This window comes from Hermetia illucens, chromosome 3 (genome assembly GCF_905115235.1).
Source record: "Hermetia illucens chromosome 3, iHerIll2.2.curated.20191125, whole genome shotgun sequence".
NCBI lineage: Eukaryota > Metazoa > Arthropoda > Insecta > Diptera > Stratiomyidae > Hermetia > Hermetia illucens.
The window spans coordinates 176,964,890-176,984,741 of NC_051851.1; the positions used below are offsets into that span (position 1 = coordinate 176,964,890).

The following is a 19,852-nucleotide window of genomic DNA, read 5'->3' on the forward strand; positions in this document are numbered from 1 at the left end:
TCAGCATCCCTCGGATATTTCGACTCAATAACACTTCATTCGGAATTTTTGGTGTAAGCTTCGCTTTGCATGAATCTCTCTCTGATGCTTGGCAGGGTAAACTGTAAATTAGTGGATCCGTCATTGTTAGTAGTCCGGCATTGTCGAGTGTTTTTGAAGCGTCCTGTCCCGCGGCAGTAAAACTATCCTTTCAAGGTACTGTCCTAATTGTTATAACTTTTCCTTTATAATGACTAATGCGGGATAACGATGGTCAAATGACATCCTGAATGGCCGGAAACAACTAAAAGGAGAGCTATCCCAAAAATCTGAAATTCGTCGCAGATTTACATCCAACTGGACAAACATTGGGGCGTCTGGTGACTCGCCATGAAGAGGCAGGGACAACAGAGATGCTCCTAAGGCTGGCCGGCCCTGAAGCAGCTTTTCTGCTGAGAATATCGCTGCTGTTGTCCAAGGTGTCGAAGAGGAGTCCGGAACATCGACCAGACAACGAGACATGCAATTGAGTATTAGTCGGGGATCCCTACGCAGAATTTTGGTGGAAGATTTGAAAATGCTCTTTTACAAAGTGTAGATAGGCATCAGCTGTCAGCTGTTGACCGACAAAAGGCGTCTAAAAATTGAAAAATTCAAAAATGACTGACGGTTTCGTCCAGGGCAGAGGCAACTCATCAGACGCTGCCTCACCTCTGCCCTGGGAGCAGCGTGACCCAAAGTGCCAACAGGTGGAGGTGAGGCAGCGTCTGATGAGTTGCCTCTGCCCTGGACGAAACCGTCAGTCATTTTTGATTTTTTCAATTTTTAATGCTTGGGGTGCTACGCTCCAAACTAGGGATCCATGGACTAAAAAACGTGGGAGTAAGTTGCTCCTCATTTAGTCCGGTCCATCATCATGTAGATGGGGACTTAGGATCCCGCAGATCCTAAACAACAACCTAGTAAAAGGCGTCTAACCTACGCCCAAGCCATTCTGAATCTCAATGAAGAGGAGGAAATTGTCATGAGCGATAAGGCTCATTTCCATTTTAGCGGTTACGTGAATAAACAAAATAATCTTCTCTGGCGCACCGAAAATTCGTGTGTCACCCACGAAGAGGCATTACACTCTCTCAAATTTACTGCGTAGTGTGCTGTTTACGCTGGAGAAGTCATCGAGCCATTTTTCTTTGAGAACGCCGCGGGCCAAATGACGACTGTGGACGGCGCGCGCTACAGAGCCATGATTACCGATTTTTTTCCTTCTCAACTGGGGCTGGAGAACATGTGGTGCCAACAGTACGGTGGAACCGCGCACACTGCTCGAACCATAACCGATATTCTGAAGGACGCATTTCCGGGTCGCTTAATCTCTCGTTTTGGTGATATGCACTGGTCGGCCAAATCACCAAGGTTTAACCGTTCCAGATCTTTTTTAAGGGATTTTTTGAAATTGCGGGTTTACGTCAACAAGCCTCAAACTCAGACTAAGGAGTTTGATGGAATAAATTCTAATGGATTAAATAAACAAATTTCAGAAGCAGGACCAAAGTTTGTCATAAAAAAAATTACAGCAAAAGAACTTTGGGTTATTACTTTTGCCCCACCTTGTAAAAATAAAAAAACGGCTCGACCGCACGCGTAGTGTCGTAGACTTCGGATCCGAGTGCTGCGATGGAAAGGGAAGATCCACGACGGATCGCATCCTCTACCGATGTTTCTCCTGCCTCAGTTGTCCGATGAAGCGCGGCCTTTGATGCTTTCTCGCAGCCTCCCCATTCGCAGGCCATCTATATTGGAGGATGTTGATGCTTCAATATATCTGTAGCAGACTTTTCTTAGTGCTGATATATGTTCTGTATCCCCTTTGGGCAATCACAAACATTCACATCAATGTGGCCGGGATTCGAGGCCTAGAGGGTGAAACTGACAGCTCAAACTCCTCTGCTATTGCATCGTCATCTATCTATCAATTACCTACCGTAATTCCTTCCTCTGTGAATATGTATGTTGTTGGATGTTGAGCTGCCATCAATTCTCTACTTTATAAGAGTTACTTAGAATTTCTATATACGAATGAACGTGTCAGCCACGCCTACGCACTGCAGTTCGCTATAGAATTTTCCGAGAAGCGAACACTCCACGACTTTCTCGTGATATGTACTTTTCGGGCGATTCTCACATAATACGACAAAAGCTGAGTCATATACTGACAGTCCAGCCTTTTCTTCTACCTTATCACCGCCAGGCAAATCCTTTCGCGAAGTATTACACGTTTTACCACTTTGGTACCTAAAAGGAAGTGTGGGTGTCTGATCCTTCCGTTAGTACGAACATCGTTGGTTTTCTATTACTACCTTTTTTCTCTTCAAAAGTCAGAGGTGGTTGTCGACAAATGCAACAAGTAACCTTACCAGCAGACGGGCTGACAACAATCCCAGAATAGTCAAGGAAGAATAGATTCGGTGATACCTATACCGTGTCAGAAGGGCGAAAGATTCTTGTAACGTAAAACATCCTGCGCAGATCCACGCCTATGAATGCCTCTTGGCGTAAGAATTTAGCGATCGATTTGCTCCCCGAAAGTTTGGACGCAAATCAATTCACCGAGAGGGATCCGTGGGCGTGGATCTGCGTAGGATGTTTTACGGGGCGCTTTGTGATTCTGACAGAAAATGATCCCAACCATTAAAGCCGGTTCTGCCTGCAACGGAAAGGGGTGAATTAGGATCTACAGGATGGCTTGGCTTGGGTTTGTAATAAATTATAATAATTGGGAGCATTTATTTTTGAAATCTTATTTTTTGAGTAAAAAGGATATGACGGTCATTCACACAGAACATGCACAAACATTACGTGGGAAAATATCTGGCATCGTAAATTCCAGTTAATTATCAACAACGGATGAAGTTGGATTACATGTCTAATTGCACGTCAGATATGCTTAAGCTCAGTATTATCAGCAAAAAAATAGAAAGTTAAAAAAAAAAACGATTACTGTATTGATACCACTCACCCATTGATTTCTGTCCGTTCTCTCAGTGCAATATGTAAATAACTTTTCCCCGATTGTTATGTCATTGGTCATGTCGTAACTTTGGAATTGTTTTTTTGGTGTTTGAAGCGGATTATTTGGTAATTTTTTCTTGTCCCTGCGTCTTTAGTTCGTCGCTTCTATATTCGACACTTTACAAAGATCTTCCGGTAACTGTCCTTAAGAACTTAATCAATCTCCAAAATTTGCCTGATTTTTTCCTGGTTACCTGGTTACGCATTAAACTTCATTCTGATAACTGGGGGTATCCTTTATTTTTAAGATCGTTTCAAGGATATTCGAAGGCCACCTTTCCTTGTTTTTTTTTTGATTACTTTTCGTGCCTGATATATGACACTTGACTTATTGAGTGCAGATTTGATTGACATTTTTTGGGCTTTATCCCCGACTTTAAGAAATTTGCTTCGATATCCAACCTAATCACAATCACGAAATATGCATGAATGCGGTAAACAGTCTACATTCATATTTTGCCAGGAAAGGAGGGGTTGCGAGGAGAAAAGCCGACTACTTCAAAGTTCGCCATATTCTTTCTTCATATGTAGGGCTTCTGATTTGGCAATGTCTCCTCGCTTCCAGACATGATAATTCCAACAGTGAGATTTTCTAGTTTCATCAGTAGTTTGGCTTCCTACTGTGGTGGAAGTCCGTCTTGGCATTTTGGAGTCGCATACCTCAATTACCCGTTGGCGTAGCTGACTCACCTTTTCCAGCGTTGCTAACTTTAGGTAGTGACCTCCTTCTAAAGCTACCAAGAATGTTTCCTTCTCGAAAGTTCCAGGGCACCAGCATTTTCTGTAGCACATTCGGCTGTTGCCTTCTCCTTTGCGTCCGCCATGCTAGGTACTTTGTAGTACTCAAAGAAGAGTATATCAGCTCTCGTTTTTTCATTGGTGTAGTGGTAGTGTTCCAATTGCCTAGGCAACACTTTCGTGTTGAAAAGTACCTGGAAATCGCCGATTCTCTCCCCCTCCTTCTGTCGCCTTTTTTCCAGATGGTCTACTTCCAAGATAGTCTGCACAGACTCGACTATCGAGTTTGTGAAAGTTTCATCAAATTTTTTCAAGAGAGTCCAATTTGGCCGAATCATTCCGCGATTCAGAGGTCGTCTAGTTGATTTTCAGAGTTTTACCCGTTTACCTTGGGTAACTGAAAAAACCGCTTCAAAGCACTCAAGTGAACGATTCGGAATTCTAAATCGATCTTATATCGGCAAAGGAGTCCTTAGTCGGCTAGGCACTCTCCCGCGATTACCTACGTTCTCTGGGGTTGTCAGTCGCCATAACTGCCAAAAAATGTTGGAAATACTGAGAAACTTACTGAGTTTTGAATCTACGGTTTTGCACGGCTTGGTAAGGTGAAAAGGACTTTGAATTTTTTTAGGCTGGGGTTTACAGTGGCCCCAAAGTAACCCATCCCTGCTGTAAACTTGATCGATTACTTCGGAGCCACTGTAAACCACAGCCTAAAAAGGTTCAAAGTCCTTTTCACTTTTGAAAGGCACTAAACCGTGCAAAATCACCATGAGATCATTCTGTCATATCAGCTTTGTCGCGCTAGTTAAGCATCAGTTTTTCGATTGGTTTAGGTTGGATTACTAGTTGGGTCTGAAATGTTTGTGTTCGTCTTTGTGTTTGTTCTAGTGCTGTAGGCGTCTCATGTGCAAAGAGTTGGTTGAGGAGGGAGTGTGCCGACGTTCTTTACCCTGAAACAAATAATTGCCAAGTGCTGAAGATCGTGATCATTTGTAGAGTGTAAAGAGTAGGGAACGTGTCATTTGATCGCATGCATTCAATGGCGCCTGTTTTTTGGAAGGTGTTGGGGGAGGGAATCATCACCGTCGCGAATAGTAAATACCAGTTCGGCGGGGACAGGGCATGTACCAGGTGTATAAGCTTAAATCCGCTGTTTTTTTTTTCAAGGAAAACACATTTTCTTTGTAGGGACCAAAAAAAACTTTATTCAAAATACTGGCCCTTGCAATCTACACATTTTTTTCCATCTTCTCGTATAATTTATGGATACGATGCCAATAAAATTGTTGATCTTTCGAGGCAAACCACGTCATCAAGCCATTTTCGGACGTCTGTGTAAGAATCGGAGTGCTGCTCAACAAGCGAGTGGCCCACCGCTGAAAACAGATGATAGTCGGTCGGATGGGGCCAGGTAGGGTGAATAAGCGCGGTGGGGTAGTATCTCCCAATTGAGCGTTTCAAAGTAGTTTCGAAATTTTTTCGACTTGTGCGACGGAGCATTATCCTGGGGGAAAATTAGCTTTTCATGTCTTTGTTGATATTCCGGCCGTTTTTCATTCAGAGCACGATGCAATTCGATGAGTTGTTGATGATAACGGTAGGCATCGACAGTTTCACTAGACTTCAATAGTAGACAGAGGTATTGTCTGACCATACCACAAGCACAGTATCGTCTTCCGTTCGAAGCGATTTAATCTTGCAGAAGATGTTGCTGGTTGTTCGGCATCAACCCACGATTTTTTTCGTTTAGGATTCTCAAAATAAATTCATTTTTTGTCGCCACTCACAATTCGATCCAAAATTCGTGGTCCTTAACTTTCCTGGTCCGATTTTCACGCTCCTTGCCGCTCAGATTGAAATCGCTATCTTTGACCGACGGAACCAGTCTCGGCACGTTGTTCCGATAGAGCATTGTCACCTCTGGCCTCCACAAGGATTCGATGTGATTCAGCGGCTGATTTCTTCAAATTGAAGCAAAAAAGCAGAGCTTCCCGCAAATGCTTCTCTCCGGGAACAAAACTGGACATGATTATTGAAGAGAAAAAATGTGTTTTTGCATGAAATTGTTGATGATATGCACTGACAATTGTTGACAAATGTCATGCTAAAAAAAAATATGGCGTGCTCATAGCACCTTGATACGCTCACTGACGCCATCTGTGACCAAACAGCGGATTTTAGCTTGTATATCTGGTAAATAAACGAAAGAAATATGGGCAAGTGGCTTTTTCATTCTTTCCACCGACTTCAGGTTAAATTTTTAAAGGACCCGGAGGAAGGTGCTACGAATGCGATACTCAAATAAAATCTTCTCAGCTCAACTTCCATATTGTCTCGCATCGCTCCTAATCAAAACTATGTAAACTAGAATGATATCGCTGTGCATTGCAGTACCCAGAAACGAGCTAGCAAGCACCATTCGCACTTGAGCTGGCATTTTCTCTTTGTTGTTTATTATCTAAAGCTATAAGTAAATACACTGAGTGGATTTCTACGGCGTTGAATTACGCAGCTGGCTTTTCCTTTCAATCGGAGTTGTACTCCCGCAACCCATCACCCCTTATCCTTCTCCACCCCATCTGATAGCACTTGCACTACTTTTTTTTTTTAGAAGTTTTCCTCCACCACTAAGCATTGCACGATAAGAAATCCGATTGAACTCGTGGAACTTTATTTGTATTTGAGAAAAGAGTTTATCATCTTACGAGCAATGCTGTTCCATCACATCACAGTCATGCTATCGCTGCAGAATTCAAAGTCTTGCGACTACTAACGGAGTGTACAAGGAAACATTAAACGAGTGGTTCGATTAGAAACGTGTGGGGGTTGACTGGCTAATAGTATTCGCTTGATTTACTCCGGCTGTTGCTCGGCAATGTAATATAAAACTATTGTAAATAATATCTTAGCGGAACTGCCATTTTTTTCATATTGCTTGGCTTAATGTGAGAAAGATCTATGCTCGTGGTTTGTTTATGTTTTGAGCGTGAGGCTATTTACAGAAATTCTCATAATTTATCGGTCCCGACACTGCTTCGTGACGACAACAATGTTGGAGAGAATGAGCGACTTTGAACGGTCTCCCACAATTAGCTACGTGGCGTCTGTTCTGTTAATTTATTTTGAGTAAAAGTTTAATTTTTGTTTTGGTTTTCTCCGCTAACGGCTGGGAGACTGTGTGTATTGTAAACAGAAATGACGAGAAAAGAAAAAACACAGTTAAAATATGCTTTTTAAATAGACCCACTATCGGGTTATCGGTTGAAATAATAACAAGTTGGGAGTTTCATGATCGTGACGCATTTGATTATGTGGTATAGCAATCGTATTAGAATCAGTAGTTGGTGTTCGTTTGAACTAGAGGTCAGTGATATTGTTTAGGTTGTAAGTTAGAATGTCGGAAGTTCAGAAAGTATATTTACGGACATGGTTTATGCTGAGAAGAGGAAACGTTGGAGCTATTATCGGAAAAACACTCATCAAGTAACGCAAGACCTCATTAAAATGCATGGTTAAGCGTCTACCACGGCAGCTCTTTGTTGGGGAACCTTTTGCTTTCTTCTCGCCAATCACATTTAGGGGATGTGATACATGCCCAATGCTTCTAAAAAATTCAACTCCAATACTCATTTATACTTTTCCTTCTCTTCTACTTTCAGTTGCAATAATAAGAGAGGCTAACGAAGAATTCGCAGCTTAACTTAAGCACCTTCCAATTGTGTTGTGGAAATCATCAAAACTAATTGGAAAGCCATAACAGTTATCCGGTCGTCTCAGAATATCAATCGAAGAGAAACAATCCTTCAATTGATTCTCCTAAGTATTGCCGAACAAACTTGAAAATTTGTTCCGGCAAAAGGATTTTGGGACGAATTTAGATCGGATATTGTGTTGGAATCTGAAAACAACCAATCAACAGCGATAAATACGAAAAGGAAGAAAACCTTTGGTGATTGGTGTCTACGTTATAAATTAATCGCGATTATATACTGTGTTTAAATAGTTGTTGACATGAATGTATTAAACAATAACAGTGATGATGTGGTTGAATGTCCACTGTGCATGGAACCCTTAGAAGCTGACGATCTTAATTTCTATCCATGCACTTGTGGCTATCAGGTAATTTATCTTATTCATATGTTTTCATGGTTTTATGCAACTGATTGGGGTTCTTGACTTTGTTTCAGATTTGTCGGTTCTGCTGGCACAGAATTCGTACTGACGAAAATGAATTGTGTCCCGCGTGTCGTAAGGCATATCCAGAAAATCCAGCGGATTTTACACCTCTATCGCAAGAACAGGTATGTATTGTATACATTGGATTTGTTAGGGTATCAAGCGCAAGCTTCTGTTAAAAAAAATGGCCCCGGCTTTGCTATCTTAGGCTTATCACTTGCAAAGTATTAAAAGGAAATGCTTTCGTAAATTTAGCACAGTTTTAATTAGAATCGAAATTCGAATTAGAGAAAGATTAGATATGAGTGAGAAAGATATCGAGAATACAGAAGGCATACTTCCGATTTGCTGGTAATCTTTAGTAATTTCTGATTAACAACTTCGTCGCTTTTCTCATTGTTAGGTAATTTTTTTACAGACTTTAAATCATATGCAATAGTTCCGCAATTGATTCACTTCCCTTTCAATGTCTCTGTTATCTACTGCTGTTATTGTTGTTGAGTCAATTGTTGAAAAAAGACAGAAAACACGAACGGAGATCACAAGCTAGCCCGCCTGGTCAACACCCGCCACCATAGAATTCGTCAAAAATTGCACGAAAAATTAGTTCTTATGGTTGCCGATTCTAGTCATTGAAATGCGATAGCCACATCTATGGGTTATCTTTCGCTGTTGTCTCTTGATAATGTGCTTCGGTTCTCCCACGATTGTACGAGAAGCTTGCGCTCTCCTTTCATTGTTTTGCAACATGTAGTTCTCCCGAGCCTCAATCGCCATCTATCCTGGGATAGTGAGTTCCATTGGATGGACCTTTCCACTGTTGCTTTCGTCTTTTGATCAACATATGTTTCCATGTTGTTATTGTTTCAATCCAGTATACTCCAATGACACTAGCCAGACATGAATTAATGAATGTTTGGAACTTTCGAGTAGTAATGGCCGTCACTTTCCGTACGCTACTTTTATATAGTCGCGCAAAGACGACATTACTGCAGAACTGCCACAACTTGATGATCGTGTTGAGGTAGTTTGTAATGAACTAAAGGTATTTCGAGGTGGTCAAACGACTATCCTAAGTGGCCGAAGATGACCTAGAGGAAAGAGCTATCCTAAAAATCTAAAACGTTGGCGAAATTGAGCGTGAAGTTCTGCCTGCAAATACTGAAGCTCCATCGGAGCGCTCGGTCGACAGGTGCTTGCACGCCTCTGTGCTAGCCAGGCTCGGGAATGTGGGGGGTCCTTTGAGCGCTACGTTCTCTCACGTGTCATTATACAAAATTTACGTGTCGATACCAGTACGTGTGTTTGCACCGGATATTGAAAATAATCGCACAAACATAGGGATTCGCGTAAGCCTAACGAGTTAAACTAGAACACGAGCTATAGCCTAAAAAATGAAAATAAAAAAAACAACGGCGCGTGGATCTATAAATCTCCGGATCCGAGCACCGCGATCGAGGAGGGGAGATCCAGGATGGATCACAGTCTCGATTTCTGTTTTTTCTGCTTCAGATGGTTATTGAGTTGCGGCTCCTGAGATTCCCTCCCTTCCTTGACATCCTCTTTTCATTATTCTGGAGGATGTCCCTAATTGTGAGAGCTTTGCAGGGACTAAGGAGGAGTAGAGAGGAAAGGAATCCTCAAAATAAAGAAGGTTAATTATGATTCATTACGGGATATATTCAAAGGAAAGAATTAATTAAAAAAAAAAGCCTAAGCTCTGTGTGACTATCGAGTACATTCCTTAAAAAAGAAAATTTAGTTAGCATAAGAAGCTTTCGATAATGTGCAATCTGCGCGGTCCGTTGCTTTCTCGCGGTATCAGGAAACCTTTCGGATGTTCCAATAGATGTAACGCTCGGTTGCTAACTTTGCAAGTTTTCAGGCTATAAAATTCACATAATTCAGAGAAAACTGCACGAAACAATTAACTACGGAAAATTCTACGAGCTACAATGTTTTCAGGTAAATTCTCGTTGATTGAAAAGGAAAATCGCGGAAAACACAAAGTACTGACTTCCGTTCAATGCAGTTTCCTTGCGAAAAACTCACGTTCTGCTCTGTGCCTTTGTTCTCCCCTACCTATCCGCTGTCTCTCGATCAACCGGTCCCGGCAAGCCAGGCATTGATCTTCTAGAGTTCATGTTGTCAGCAAGATACCCAGTAGGCTTGACGGATGCGGCTGATCATTCCCCTCTGTTACGATCAATAATTTGCAATATGCGGCAAAATTGAAGGTAATACATTATTTGATCAAATTAATCCCGAAAAAGGCAAACAAAATCCCGCTCCTGTCGCGATGCCGCGCCCACTACAAATTGTATCTTCATTTTGGGTAAAACACGATCCGAATATGACCCACGCAGTGTTCTTAGAGGAATTCAAGGTGTTTAAGGATAGGATCGACGACAATGTCACGATTAAATTGGGCAAGAGAAAGTTATGTGTGCTTGTTTTATGCTCCGCTAGTTAACAGACAAATTGTGGAACATACAAAAAACTTAATAAAGCGAGGAATACAAATATCTTAGATTTGATTGTGACTGAAACCATTGTGCTATTGAGAAGACATCTAGCTTGAGTGGGCTTGGCAAAGAAATTGCATTTCTAGAAGTCACGAATCAATATAAGTCCATTTAATGTCATGATTCTAAAGAAATCGGGAATACGTTCCGTATGGTCAGACGATCAACGGTACGTACAATTTAGCTATTGTGAAACGATTGTGGAAGGGAACTCTACATAGCAGTCTAGGAAATCGCGAGGTGCAAAACGCTAGATTAAAGGTAGCTGGTATCTCGTCTTTTTTGACTATTTTTTCCCGAAAAGGAGGCAGGAGTGTTCCCTCGGTCCACCAAGTGTTTCCACACAATCCATCTCGATATTATTGGCCCTTTGCGAGACTCGGCATAGGATGGTGAAGGTCGCTTTATTGGCTCAAGACGACTCTTCTTGGTCGCAGGTCCTGCCACTCGTTTTTCTTGGCCTCCGAGCAGCTAATCGCGAAGGATTTGCTGCAAGTCCGGCGGAGCTGGTATACGAATTGAACCTGAGCCACTCCAGCGAACCTGTTCTCGATATCAGGTCGGAATTCAACGCTACCGGTCTGTTCCTTCTGCTCAAGGACGCAATCCAAAAACTGAAGCCGCTACCACCCGCCAACCATGCGAAAACCGTGCCCAGTGATCTCGAATCCTTTATGTATGCAGGACGGACGCTCCTCGTCGCTGCACCGAATCGGACGCTAAACATTTTGCCGAATTGCTTGCTTATTCTTAGACATTAGAAAGCTTGTGCTCTTTTGCTGATCCTGATTTTCTATCCTCCCCAAGAAACACGATCGAAAACTTATGAACTAGAATGTTGGAGTTCAGTTGTTAGTTTTCTAGAGAATAGGAAAAACACTAGTCCTTGCAAAAGAAAAATCTTTCTGAGGACATGGATTGATTTTTTACTGACGCATGACATTTACATTTTATCTAATATTCCATCTTCACATGCTTAACTTCATTTTTTTAAAGGGGGGTTTAGAGAAGAAGCTCAATGGCTGCCAGACTTGATTAACCTTTTTGGTGAAGAGCAGCGCCTACTGCGATGTTAGAGGCATCAACAAAAACGGCTAGGGGTGCATCTTGTTGAGGAAATGCCAAAAGTGTACCATCAGGCAGTTGTTGTCGGGTTTGTCAAACGCGTGGACAGCCTCTTCAGACCACACAATCTCTCGTGTGTTTTTTGTTTTGGGGCCAGACAAGTACGTGTTCAAAACGGACTGGTGTTGGGCGGCCTTGGGCAGGAAACGACGATAGAAGTTTAGCATGCTCAAGAACCTCCGCAACTCCTTCACAGTTTTCGGATGCGGGAAGCTTGTGATCGCTTGCATCTTGTCTGGGTCGGGATGTATTCCGTCAGGGGAAATGGATTGGCCGAGGAATCTCACCTGTGTCTGGAGAAACTTGCATTTATTAACGTTTAGGACTAAACCGGCCTCAAGGAGACGTTGAAAAATGCACTCGAGATGGGCTAAGTGCTCAGACTCTGAGGAACAACCGACCAAAACATCATCCAAGTACACGAAACAGAAGTCGAGGTTTCGCAGGACCGAGTGGATGAATCTTTGAAAGGTTTGTGCCGCATTGCACAACCCGACAGTCATCCGCGTGCACTTTAAGAGTCCAAAGAGTGTGTATATTGCCGTCTTTGGAATGTCTCTGGAGCTACAGGGGTTTGGTGAAACGCCTTGGCTAAATCCAAGGTTGAAAAGATGTGGCAGTTTGCGAGATGATGTGCAAAGTCGTGGATGAGTGGAATTGGATATCGGTCAGGAACAATCTATGCGTTTAACCTTCTAATATTCCCACTTGGCGCCATTCGTCGTTTAGCTTAGGGACCATATGGAGTGCGGAAGACTAAGAGCTGTCTGAAGGTCTGCAGATACCCTGTTTCCTTGCCAGCTTCTGGGGTGGTAGAGGACGCACCTTTGAGAAGATAGGAGAACCAGTGGTGTTAATGTGGTGCTGCACATTGTGCTTAACTGGTTTAGAGAGACTACATTCGGTAGTAACCTGACTGAACTTTTGGAGGAGTGCCCGAACACGAGAGTCGGTAATGTCCTCCAAAAGTACGGAAAGATTGTTGTTGGGGTGTGATGAGATTCTGTCTGACGAGTTAACATTGTTTGTGGGGTCTATAAGGGACCTGTTTTGTGTGTGACACAAGAAGACTGCGCATAAAGTGGGGAAGCTGATATCCACTAAGATGAATCGCCACAGGAACGTCCTACGCAAGCCAAGACTCACGTCCACTTGCCTGCAACCGTAGGTGTTAATGCGCGAGGAATTTGCCGCTGTATGTTTTAAAGGTTGTGGGAATAGCCGGTGGTGCCGGGGTATGGGAAGAACCGAAATCTCCCACCAGTATCAACAAGATAACTGTGCCTGTTGAGCGGGCCGTAAATTGTTAGGCGACGTGGCGTTGCGTTCTGTGTGGCCGTCGCCAAGAACCCCTCGGACCTAGTTTTTTGTGTTAGGCGCGAATTTACATGGGAGCATACATCTGGTAGCTTTTTCGCCGAATATACGATGGTACCAACAAATGCTTGGATCCGTAGGTTCTCCTGACGACCTGCTATCCGATCGCCCTTTTCGGAGAGCAGCGGCATGGCATCTGGCATCTGTCCGTCGCATTAACAACATTCGAAATAAATTTCGAATGTGGCTAACCTGCTGCGTCATAGGGGAAACCGGAGCTTGAGAACTCTGGCTTTTAGTAGGCTCAAAGTACTATATATTTGCCATTTGAGACAATCACAAACATCCGTGACTGTGGCCGATGTCGAGATTTCGAAGCTGACGCGACAATCATTTCGGCCATTGCATCATCCGGCTCCAATCTACATCATATTCCAAGTAAACTCTATTGAATTGTGATAACTTTAGTGAGTTTGTTGAAAATCTCTAAGCCGCGGCGATCATATCTTTTCTTAGTTTGTCGCTCAGTAGCAGGATCAGCTTTCGACTTTTTGATTAAAGGCTTGGTTCGGTGGAGGTGGAGGGACTGAGGCTTGATAATCAATATTTCGCGTATCAAGCTGACTTTTAATAATATCTTCTTCTTATTTACAGATAGCAGCCTTGAAAGCGGAAAAAAGGCAGCGTGACCAACAACGAAAGCAAAAAATTACCGAAAACCGGAAGCATTTGGCAAACGTTCGTGTTGTCCAGAAGAATCTTGTTTTTGTAGTAGGTCTGCCGCCAAGACTGGCAGATGCAGATGTGAGTTGCAAGTTATTAAGGGTTCTTTGAATACAATCCATCCTAATCTTTATATTCTCCCCTTCCCTGGATAGATTCTAAAAAAACATGAGTATTTTGGAAAATACGGCAAAATACATAAAGTTGTGATAAACCCTAGTACTGCGTATGCTGGGCAACAGGTAAGTGGGTTTCTCGTAAGTAGACTTTCGTGCATTGTCCATTTTCGTAATGAACTTTCCCATACAATGCTTGCGGCGTTAAATGCAATTGTTGATTGCTTACTTTGAGGGTAAATTTGTAAGGAAAGTGTTTAATTTCAGGGTCCTTCAGCGTCAGCGTATGTCACATACGTACACAACAACGACGCATTACGCGCAATACAAAGTGTTAACAATATCGCTATAGACGGTCGACTGATAAAAACTAGTTTAGGTACAACTAAGTATTGTAGCCACTTCATGAAAAATCAGCAGTGTCCAAAAAGTGACTGTATGTATTTACATGAATTGGGCGACCCCGAAGCTAGTTTTACAAAAGATGAAATGCATCAGGGCAAACATCAAGAGTATGAAAAACGATTGCATGAAGCGCTGATAGCATCGTCGAACGGTAGTGTAACTACAAATAGTAAAAGTGGTGATAATAAATTAGGTAATGGTACAGGGACTGTACCGAGTAAGGAAGCGTGGCCCAGTCTTTCGGTATCGCCGGTCAATACAAAAGAACAGCCAACAAAAAGTAATGGTAAAGGTAAGTGGAGTCGGTGTTCCTTTGGCGTTTTTAAAGTTTTCCAAAAAGACATGATCGACTTTACTATTGCTATGCGTTAACAATTCCCTGAAACAGTATAAGCTTTATAAACAAGGCTCCAAAGATTTGTCGTGATTTGGAAATTGACTGGTAAATTCTATTCTCGTAGGTAATAAGGAAGGTAATAGAAAACATGACAAAACGAGAGGTGATAAAAAAGGTCAAAAGAACCAAAAAGGTCGGAACGATAGCTCGAATAACAACAGTAGTAGCAATCACAACAAGGCAGAACACAATAATAACATAACAAATGGTGTGACAACAACATCTACAAATCATCACCATCAACAAAATGGTACAACAAAAGACACAAGTAGTCAGAGTCAAACGACAAATGACACGGGAACAAGAGCAACAACACCAGGATCGACATCTACGACATCATCAAATGATAAACAGCCGACGAAACAGCAACAGCAGCAACAACAACAGCAACAGCATCAACAACATCCAGCAGCGAATCATATAAGTGCCGATGACGAGGTGAATCTTATTGATGATCTCGACAAGGACACTTCTAGCGAGGATAATGATGCGAAAAATGGTGATACAAGATCGTTAAGGTAAATTGAGAAATGAAGGTTTGTTGTAGGCTTGAATTTGTTTTTATTTTGATTGACTTTCACTTGTTTGTTATTAACAATTGACGATAATAGTCAGATAAGGCAATGGGTGCTGCTCGTTCATTTGTTATTCTGTTCAGTTGCTATGGCAGAGTAGAAGCTTAGCAGTGAAATAGCACAAGATCTTTACCAAGTTTTCTCTCGTAATTATGAAAAGGAGTCTTTTCACTTATTATATTCAATTTGCCTCTCGACAGTAGTTCATCGAGCAACAGCTGTAATAGTGGTGAGAGTGGTTCAACGCTTAGTGAAAGTACAAGTGGCAAAAGTTCACCGGGCAGTTTCCCAGATCATCCACTAGCTGCTACGCCTGAAAGTCAAAAAACGACCACATCGTCATCGTCGTCATCCTCCTCGATGACAGATACGCAAGGAGATTTAAGTTCAGATAGTTCAATAACACAACAACAGCAGATACCCAACAGTTCAGCAGATACAAATTCGTCTAACACAACAAATAGCAGTAAGAGTGAAATGAGTAATATTACGTCGATAGTTACTCAATCTAGTGATGAATCTACCCTAATTGATACTTCAGGTGAGGCTAGAAACCCTCAGGGGAACCCTATGCTAATCTGCTTCCAATCTCCTTACAGCATGCCTATCGAAATTAAGTTTATTCGATGATAACAATAGTTTCTTCTCACCATCATTCGATCAATTCTTCAAAGAGAAATTAGATAACGATAATCGCACAGTTATCAATAATCAGATAAACAACGCCATCACATCACAACTACCCGATCTACTTAGCGGTAATGTCCGACTTTATGTGAAAATTATGTGTTTTGTCCTAATATCCAGTTCTACTTGACAAAATAAGGTATCGACGGTTATCAAAATCAAAACACATCATCATCGATTCTAAACGGTTTGAGTGGGATTGGCGGAGGCCTGTGTGGTCTGGGAGGTCTTAACCCATCGACCGGAGCAAATACCACGGTCTCATCAAACAATAGCTTTATTGATAGTCCTGACAAATTTATCTTGTCAACGCTCAATTCCGCGGAGGAATGGGAACAGGCTTTGAAAATTCTAATGATGCGTAGTACTAAGCCAATGGAAGAGCAACAGCATCAACAACAGGAGGAATATCTACGATTGCAAGAATTGCAAAAACGAAATCTAATGAATACGATCGGAATGAATCCACCTCATTTACACGGTAAATTAAATAAAATTGGAGTTAAATGGATGAAACGTGATGCAGTGCTCCCCTTTTTCCTCCTTTACAGATTTCAATGGCGATTTTCTTCATAACGGTACAGATATGAACAGACTATCACAGTCACATTTATATCAACAACAGCAGCAGCAGCAACAACAACAACACAGACAGCCCAACAATTTACATGCAGATCATAACAGTATATTTGGTACAAATATGTCGAAATTCTTCGATTTCCATAAGAATCAACAGCAACAGCAAATGCAGCATCAGGTGAGTGGTTGTTCTTGTTTGACTTCTTTCCGTTAACTCATAGGTGTACCGTGGCTTGCTAAGATTTACCGGAGTTGTATCTTTTTGGGATACGTATTATACTGGCAGACGCGACCATGGTTCTGAGGACCTCCATTAAATACGCTCGGGAGTTCTGTCAGACTATGCCAGTTCCGATGCTGGACAGCGAACCCCTTCGGCTATAGTAACATCCTAGACGAAGTGATTCGGAAACTGGGCATTCCCAACCCAAGCCGAACTTCACGAAAAACTTTGCTGTGGACTTTGCAACTAAGGCAGGGTGAAAGACCTCCGGCGTGTTGCAAGGCTATGACGCAGTATTCTTCACTGACGAATCAGAAACGATCTGCCGAGTTGGTGCGGGAATTTTCTCGGATAAACGGAGTGTATTCGGGTCGTACAGTATTCCAGGATTCACTAATGTATTTAAAGCGCGGAATTATTGTCGTTATTGGAAACCCATCGATGACTGGGGCAAGATCAGGGCCTCAAGCGTAACATAGCCGTTCAGACCGACAGCCAAGTGGACATTAAAGCCTTGCTTTCAGCGGCGACATTGTCCAGGCTGGGGTAGTGCAAAAACGCGCTGAAAAGTCTGAGCGGCACGCTCAAAGTTACCCTCCTTTGGGTTCCCACTCAAAAGAGCATAAAGGTGATTAAGCGAGCTGACGGACTAGCGGGGGTCTTCATCCGGTAGTTTGTTATTCTATGCCCATTTCTACTGATGCTCTGATGAGATACTATGCATGGTTGTAAATATTTCACCCCTTCCCTCCCTTCCATCCCACACTAACTCACGGGGGCCATTCAGTTTTGAGAGACCTTTCAATGTATCTTTGTAAATATATCACACAGGTGAACGCTTCCCGAAAATTTGGGATACGTATTCTCCTTCCGCAACGCGTGATCGCTTTCCTGAAGACATGATCGTCTTTCGCAACACCTGATCACCGTTCCAAAATATTTGATAACCTTCCGGAAGAGGTGATCGCTTTACGAATCAAGTGATCGTCTTCCGAAACACCTGATTGCTTTTGGGAATACCTGATCACCTCCTGAAACACGTGATCGGCTCTTGAAACACGTGATCACGTCCTGAAACACGTGATCGTTTAGCGAAACATATGATTGCCTTTTGGAACATGCGATCGCCTTCTGGAGGATGTGATCTTTTATTTGATACCCCACATGACTATCTTCGGTGAAAAAAGGCGGACTCCCCTTACAAATTCAACATAAAATGGCGTCAAGTGCTATATGTAGAACGATTCATAGACAATATCTTTTCACCAAATTTCGTGGTAATTGGTTCAGCCGTTTCCGAGTAAACCGGATGTGACAGACATAGAGACAGTGAATCGATCTTAATAAGGTTTTGGTTTACACAAAACTTTAAAAAAGGACGGTTCGACCGCGCGCGTGTAGCTATAAAACTCCGGACCCGAGTACCGGGATCGAAAAAGATAGGTTTTATCATTAAAAAACTGGTGCGTATTGTCGTATGGACTCAAAAGAGTTTTTATGTCCAGAAGAAAGGCTATTGTGTCTTGCAATTAATTCCGAGCAAGACATTGGTTTTCAGGATAAGGAAATTATGCCCAACCGAATGAGTTCTTCGGTTGGCGAACCGGAAGTCCGGGATAGAATTCTTCATGGAGTTGATGGTCCGCTTGAGCATTTTGGCGGAGGTTGAAAGGATAGATCCCTTGCTATCCGGGAGGAGAACATTTTCATTCCAACTCGTGGAGAAATGAGCGTCCAGCAAGCAATAGTTGAATAATGTTAACAGAAAAGGACTGATGGATATCGAGTATTTTTAAGAAATTTGGGATTATGGAAGGGATCCTGTTAACTTTTGCTCTTCCTCTCTTTGAGGAATGTTGCAACCAATTTGGGCTTGACGGAGTTAATTTACGGGAGTGGACCCATAAGTCTGAGGAGAGTGTATTGAAACATTCCAGTCAGGCTAATTGTCTGAGAGTGCAACTGTGAGGATCAAAGGGAGTTAAGTGTTGCGTTGAAGGATTTAATTGATAGATCGACCTCAGCTTCAATATTTTGGTAAAGCTTGTGTGGAGTGGTTTGCTTTTATATAGAATGACATCATTCTACGGTTAGCAGTCTTTCCATGTAGCGGGCAAATTCGCCTGAGTTCGATATTGGAGAGGTGGCTGTGGTTAAGCTACAAGGTCTAGATCCTTTCACAAATTGAGGAATTAAGAAAATAGATGTTTCTTTTAAGAAGAGAGTATTGCGAAAATATCTTTTTCTAAATAGTCGCCGCTGTAGACTTTTCTTGTAGAGGAATTTTGGGAGGATACCGTCCAAGTTGAGGAAGGGTGCTGGCACGAACTCATGACGTGCCCTTTGAATTGCTTCAGTGTATTGACAAAAACGATCAATTGTATCATTAGCAATTCTCTTGTTCTATGGGAGTGGGAGCTAGAACAATCTAACTTTGAGGAATTGGCAGTTGGGTTTTTGAAATCCGGAGAAGTTAGAGGCGGTAGGCAAATGGCTTAATCGGGGAGTTTGATATAAAAGATGACAGCGTCTCGGCACTGATGTCAGATACAGTTTCAAGAAATGAGCTGGCGATTAGATCCAGAATTGAACGGTGTGAACGAGAAATGGAAGAGGTATAAATGGGTGTCCTTCACATTTAGTAGGAGTGCCGGGCTTTTGTGCAGCGTTCATTGCAGTCTGTGCTCGTTATTGTTTAATCCAATCAGGGGATGTGCCTGTCATTTAAGCTGCTCCTTAAAATCAGGACAACGATTTGTTAGTTGGAGGATAGGTTGTTGGGACAGTAGGGAAATAACGTTACTAAGCTGAAGGTGTCGAGGTTCGATCGAGGCAATGGTAACATCTATAGTTCAATATCATAAGGTTGATAATCGTGTTAAATATCACCCTGAACTGGCGTAACTGGTCTAGGATAGTAGGCATGTGCGGTTGAAGAGTTTTGGTTGTCGCTATCGTACGTATAAGTGAGAAACAGGGATGTCCCAGTGAAAGGTATCTTCGAAATTGCATACGGTCTAGTGGATGGGATCTGGCTGGTTTAGGAAGATGGAACCCGCTTTTGGACGGGGTGGTTGCTTACCTTCTCTCAGTTTACGCACTTGAAATTTCCGTCCGCCGTCTTAGGATACTCGCAAATCTACTACTTATCAATATATGGTAAATTTGATGTTTAAACCGTTATTCGTCGCAAAGCTGGGAACATTTCCGTTGAG

At 42.4% G+C, this 19,852-nt stretch overlaps 1 protein-coding gene across 10 annotated transcripts in view; it reads left to right on the forward strand.

Annotated features, from left to right (window-relative positions):
• LOC119653236 (putative mediator of RNA polymerase II transcription subunit 26) overlaps positions 1–19,852 on the forward strand; it is a 56,456-nt gene that overhangs the window by 23,850 nt on the left and 12,754 nt on the right. For 7 of the 10 annotated variants that reach the window (XM_038057825.1, XM_038057833.1, XM_038057834.1 and 4 more), the window contains exons 2-11: positions 7,449–7,908; positions 7,977–8,090; positions 13,587–13,736; positions 13,811–13,897; positions 14,039–14,468; positions 14,638–15,091; positions 15,349–15,689; positions 15,748–15,906; positions 15,975–16,316; positions 16,387–16,592. In XM_038057825.1, coding sequence (XP_037913753.1) covers positions 7,801–7,908; positions 7,977–8,090; positions 13,587–13,736; positions 13,811–13,897; positions 14,039–14,468; positions 14,638–15,091; positions 15,349–15,689; positions 15,748–15,906; positions 15,975–16,316; positions 16,387–16,592 — 2,391 coding nt within the window. In that variant the 5' untranslated portion in view covers positions 7,449–7,800. Of the gene's footprint in view, positions 1–6,521; positions 6,667–6,718; positions 7,153–7,448; positions 7,909–7,976; positions 8,091–13,586; positions 13,737–13,810; positions 13,898–14,038; positions 14,469–14,637; positions 15,092–15,348; positions 15,690–15,747; positions 15,907–15,974; positions 16,317–16,386; positions 16,593–19,852 lie in introns of those variants that run through there. The other 3 variants (XM_038057829.1, XM_038057828.1, XM_038057831.1) reach the window with 3 other exon arrangements.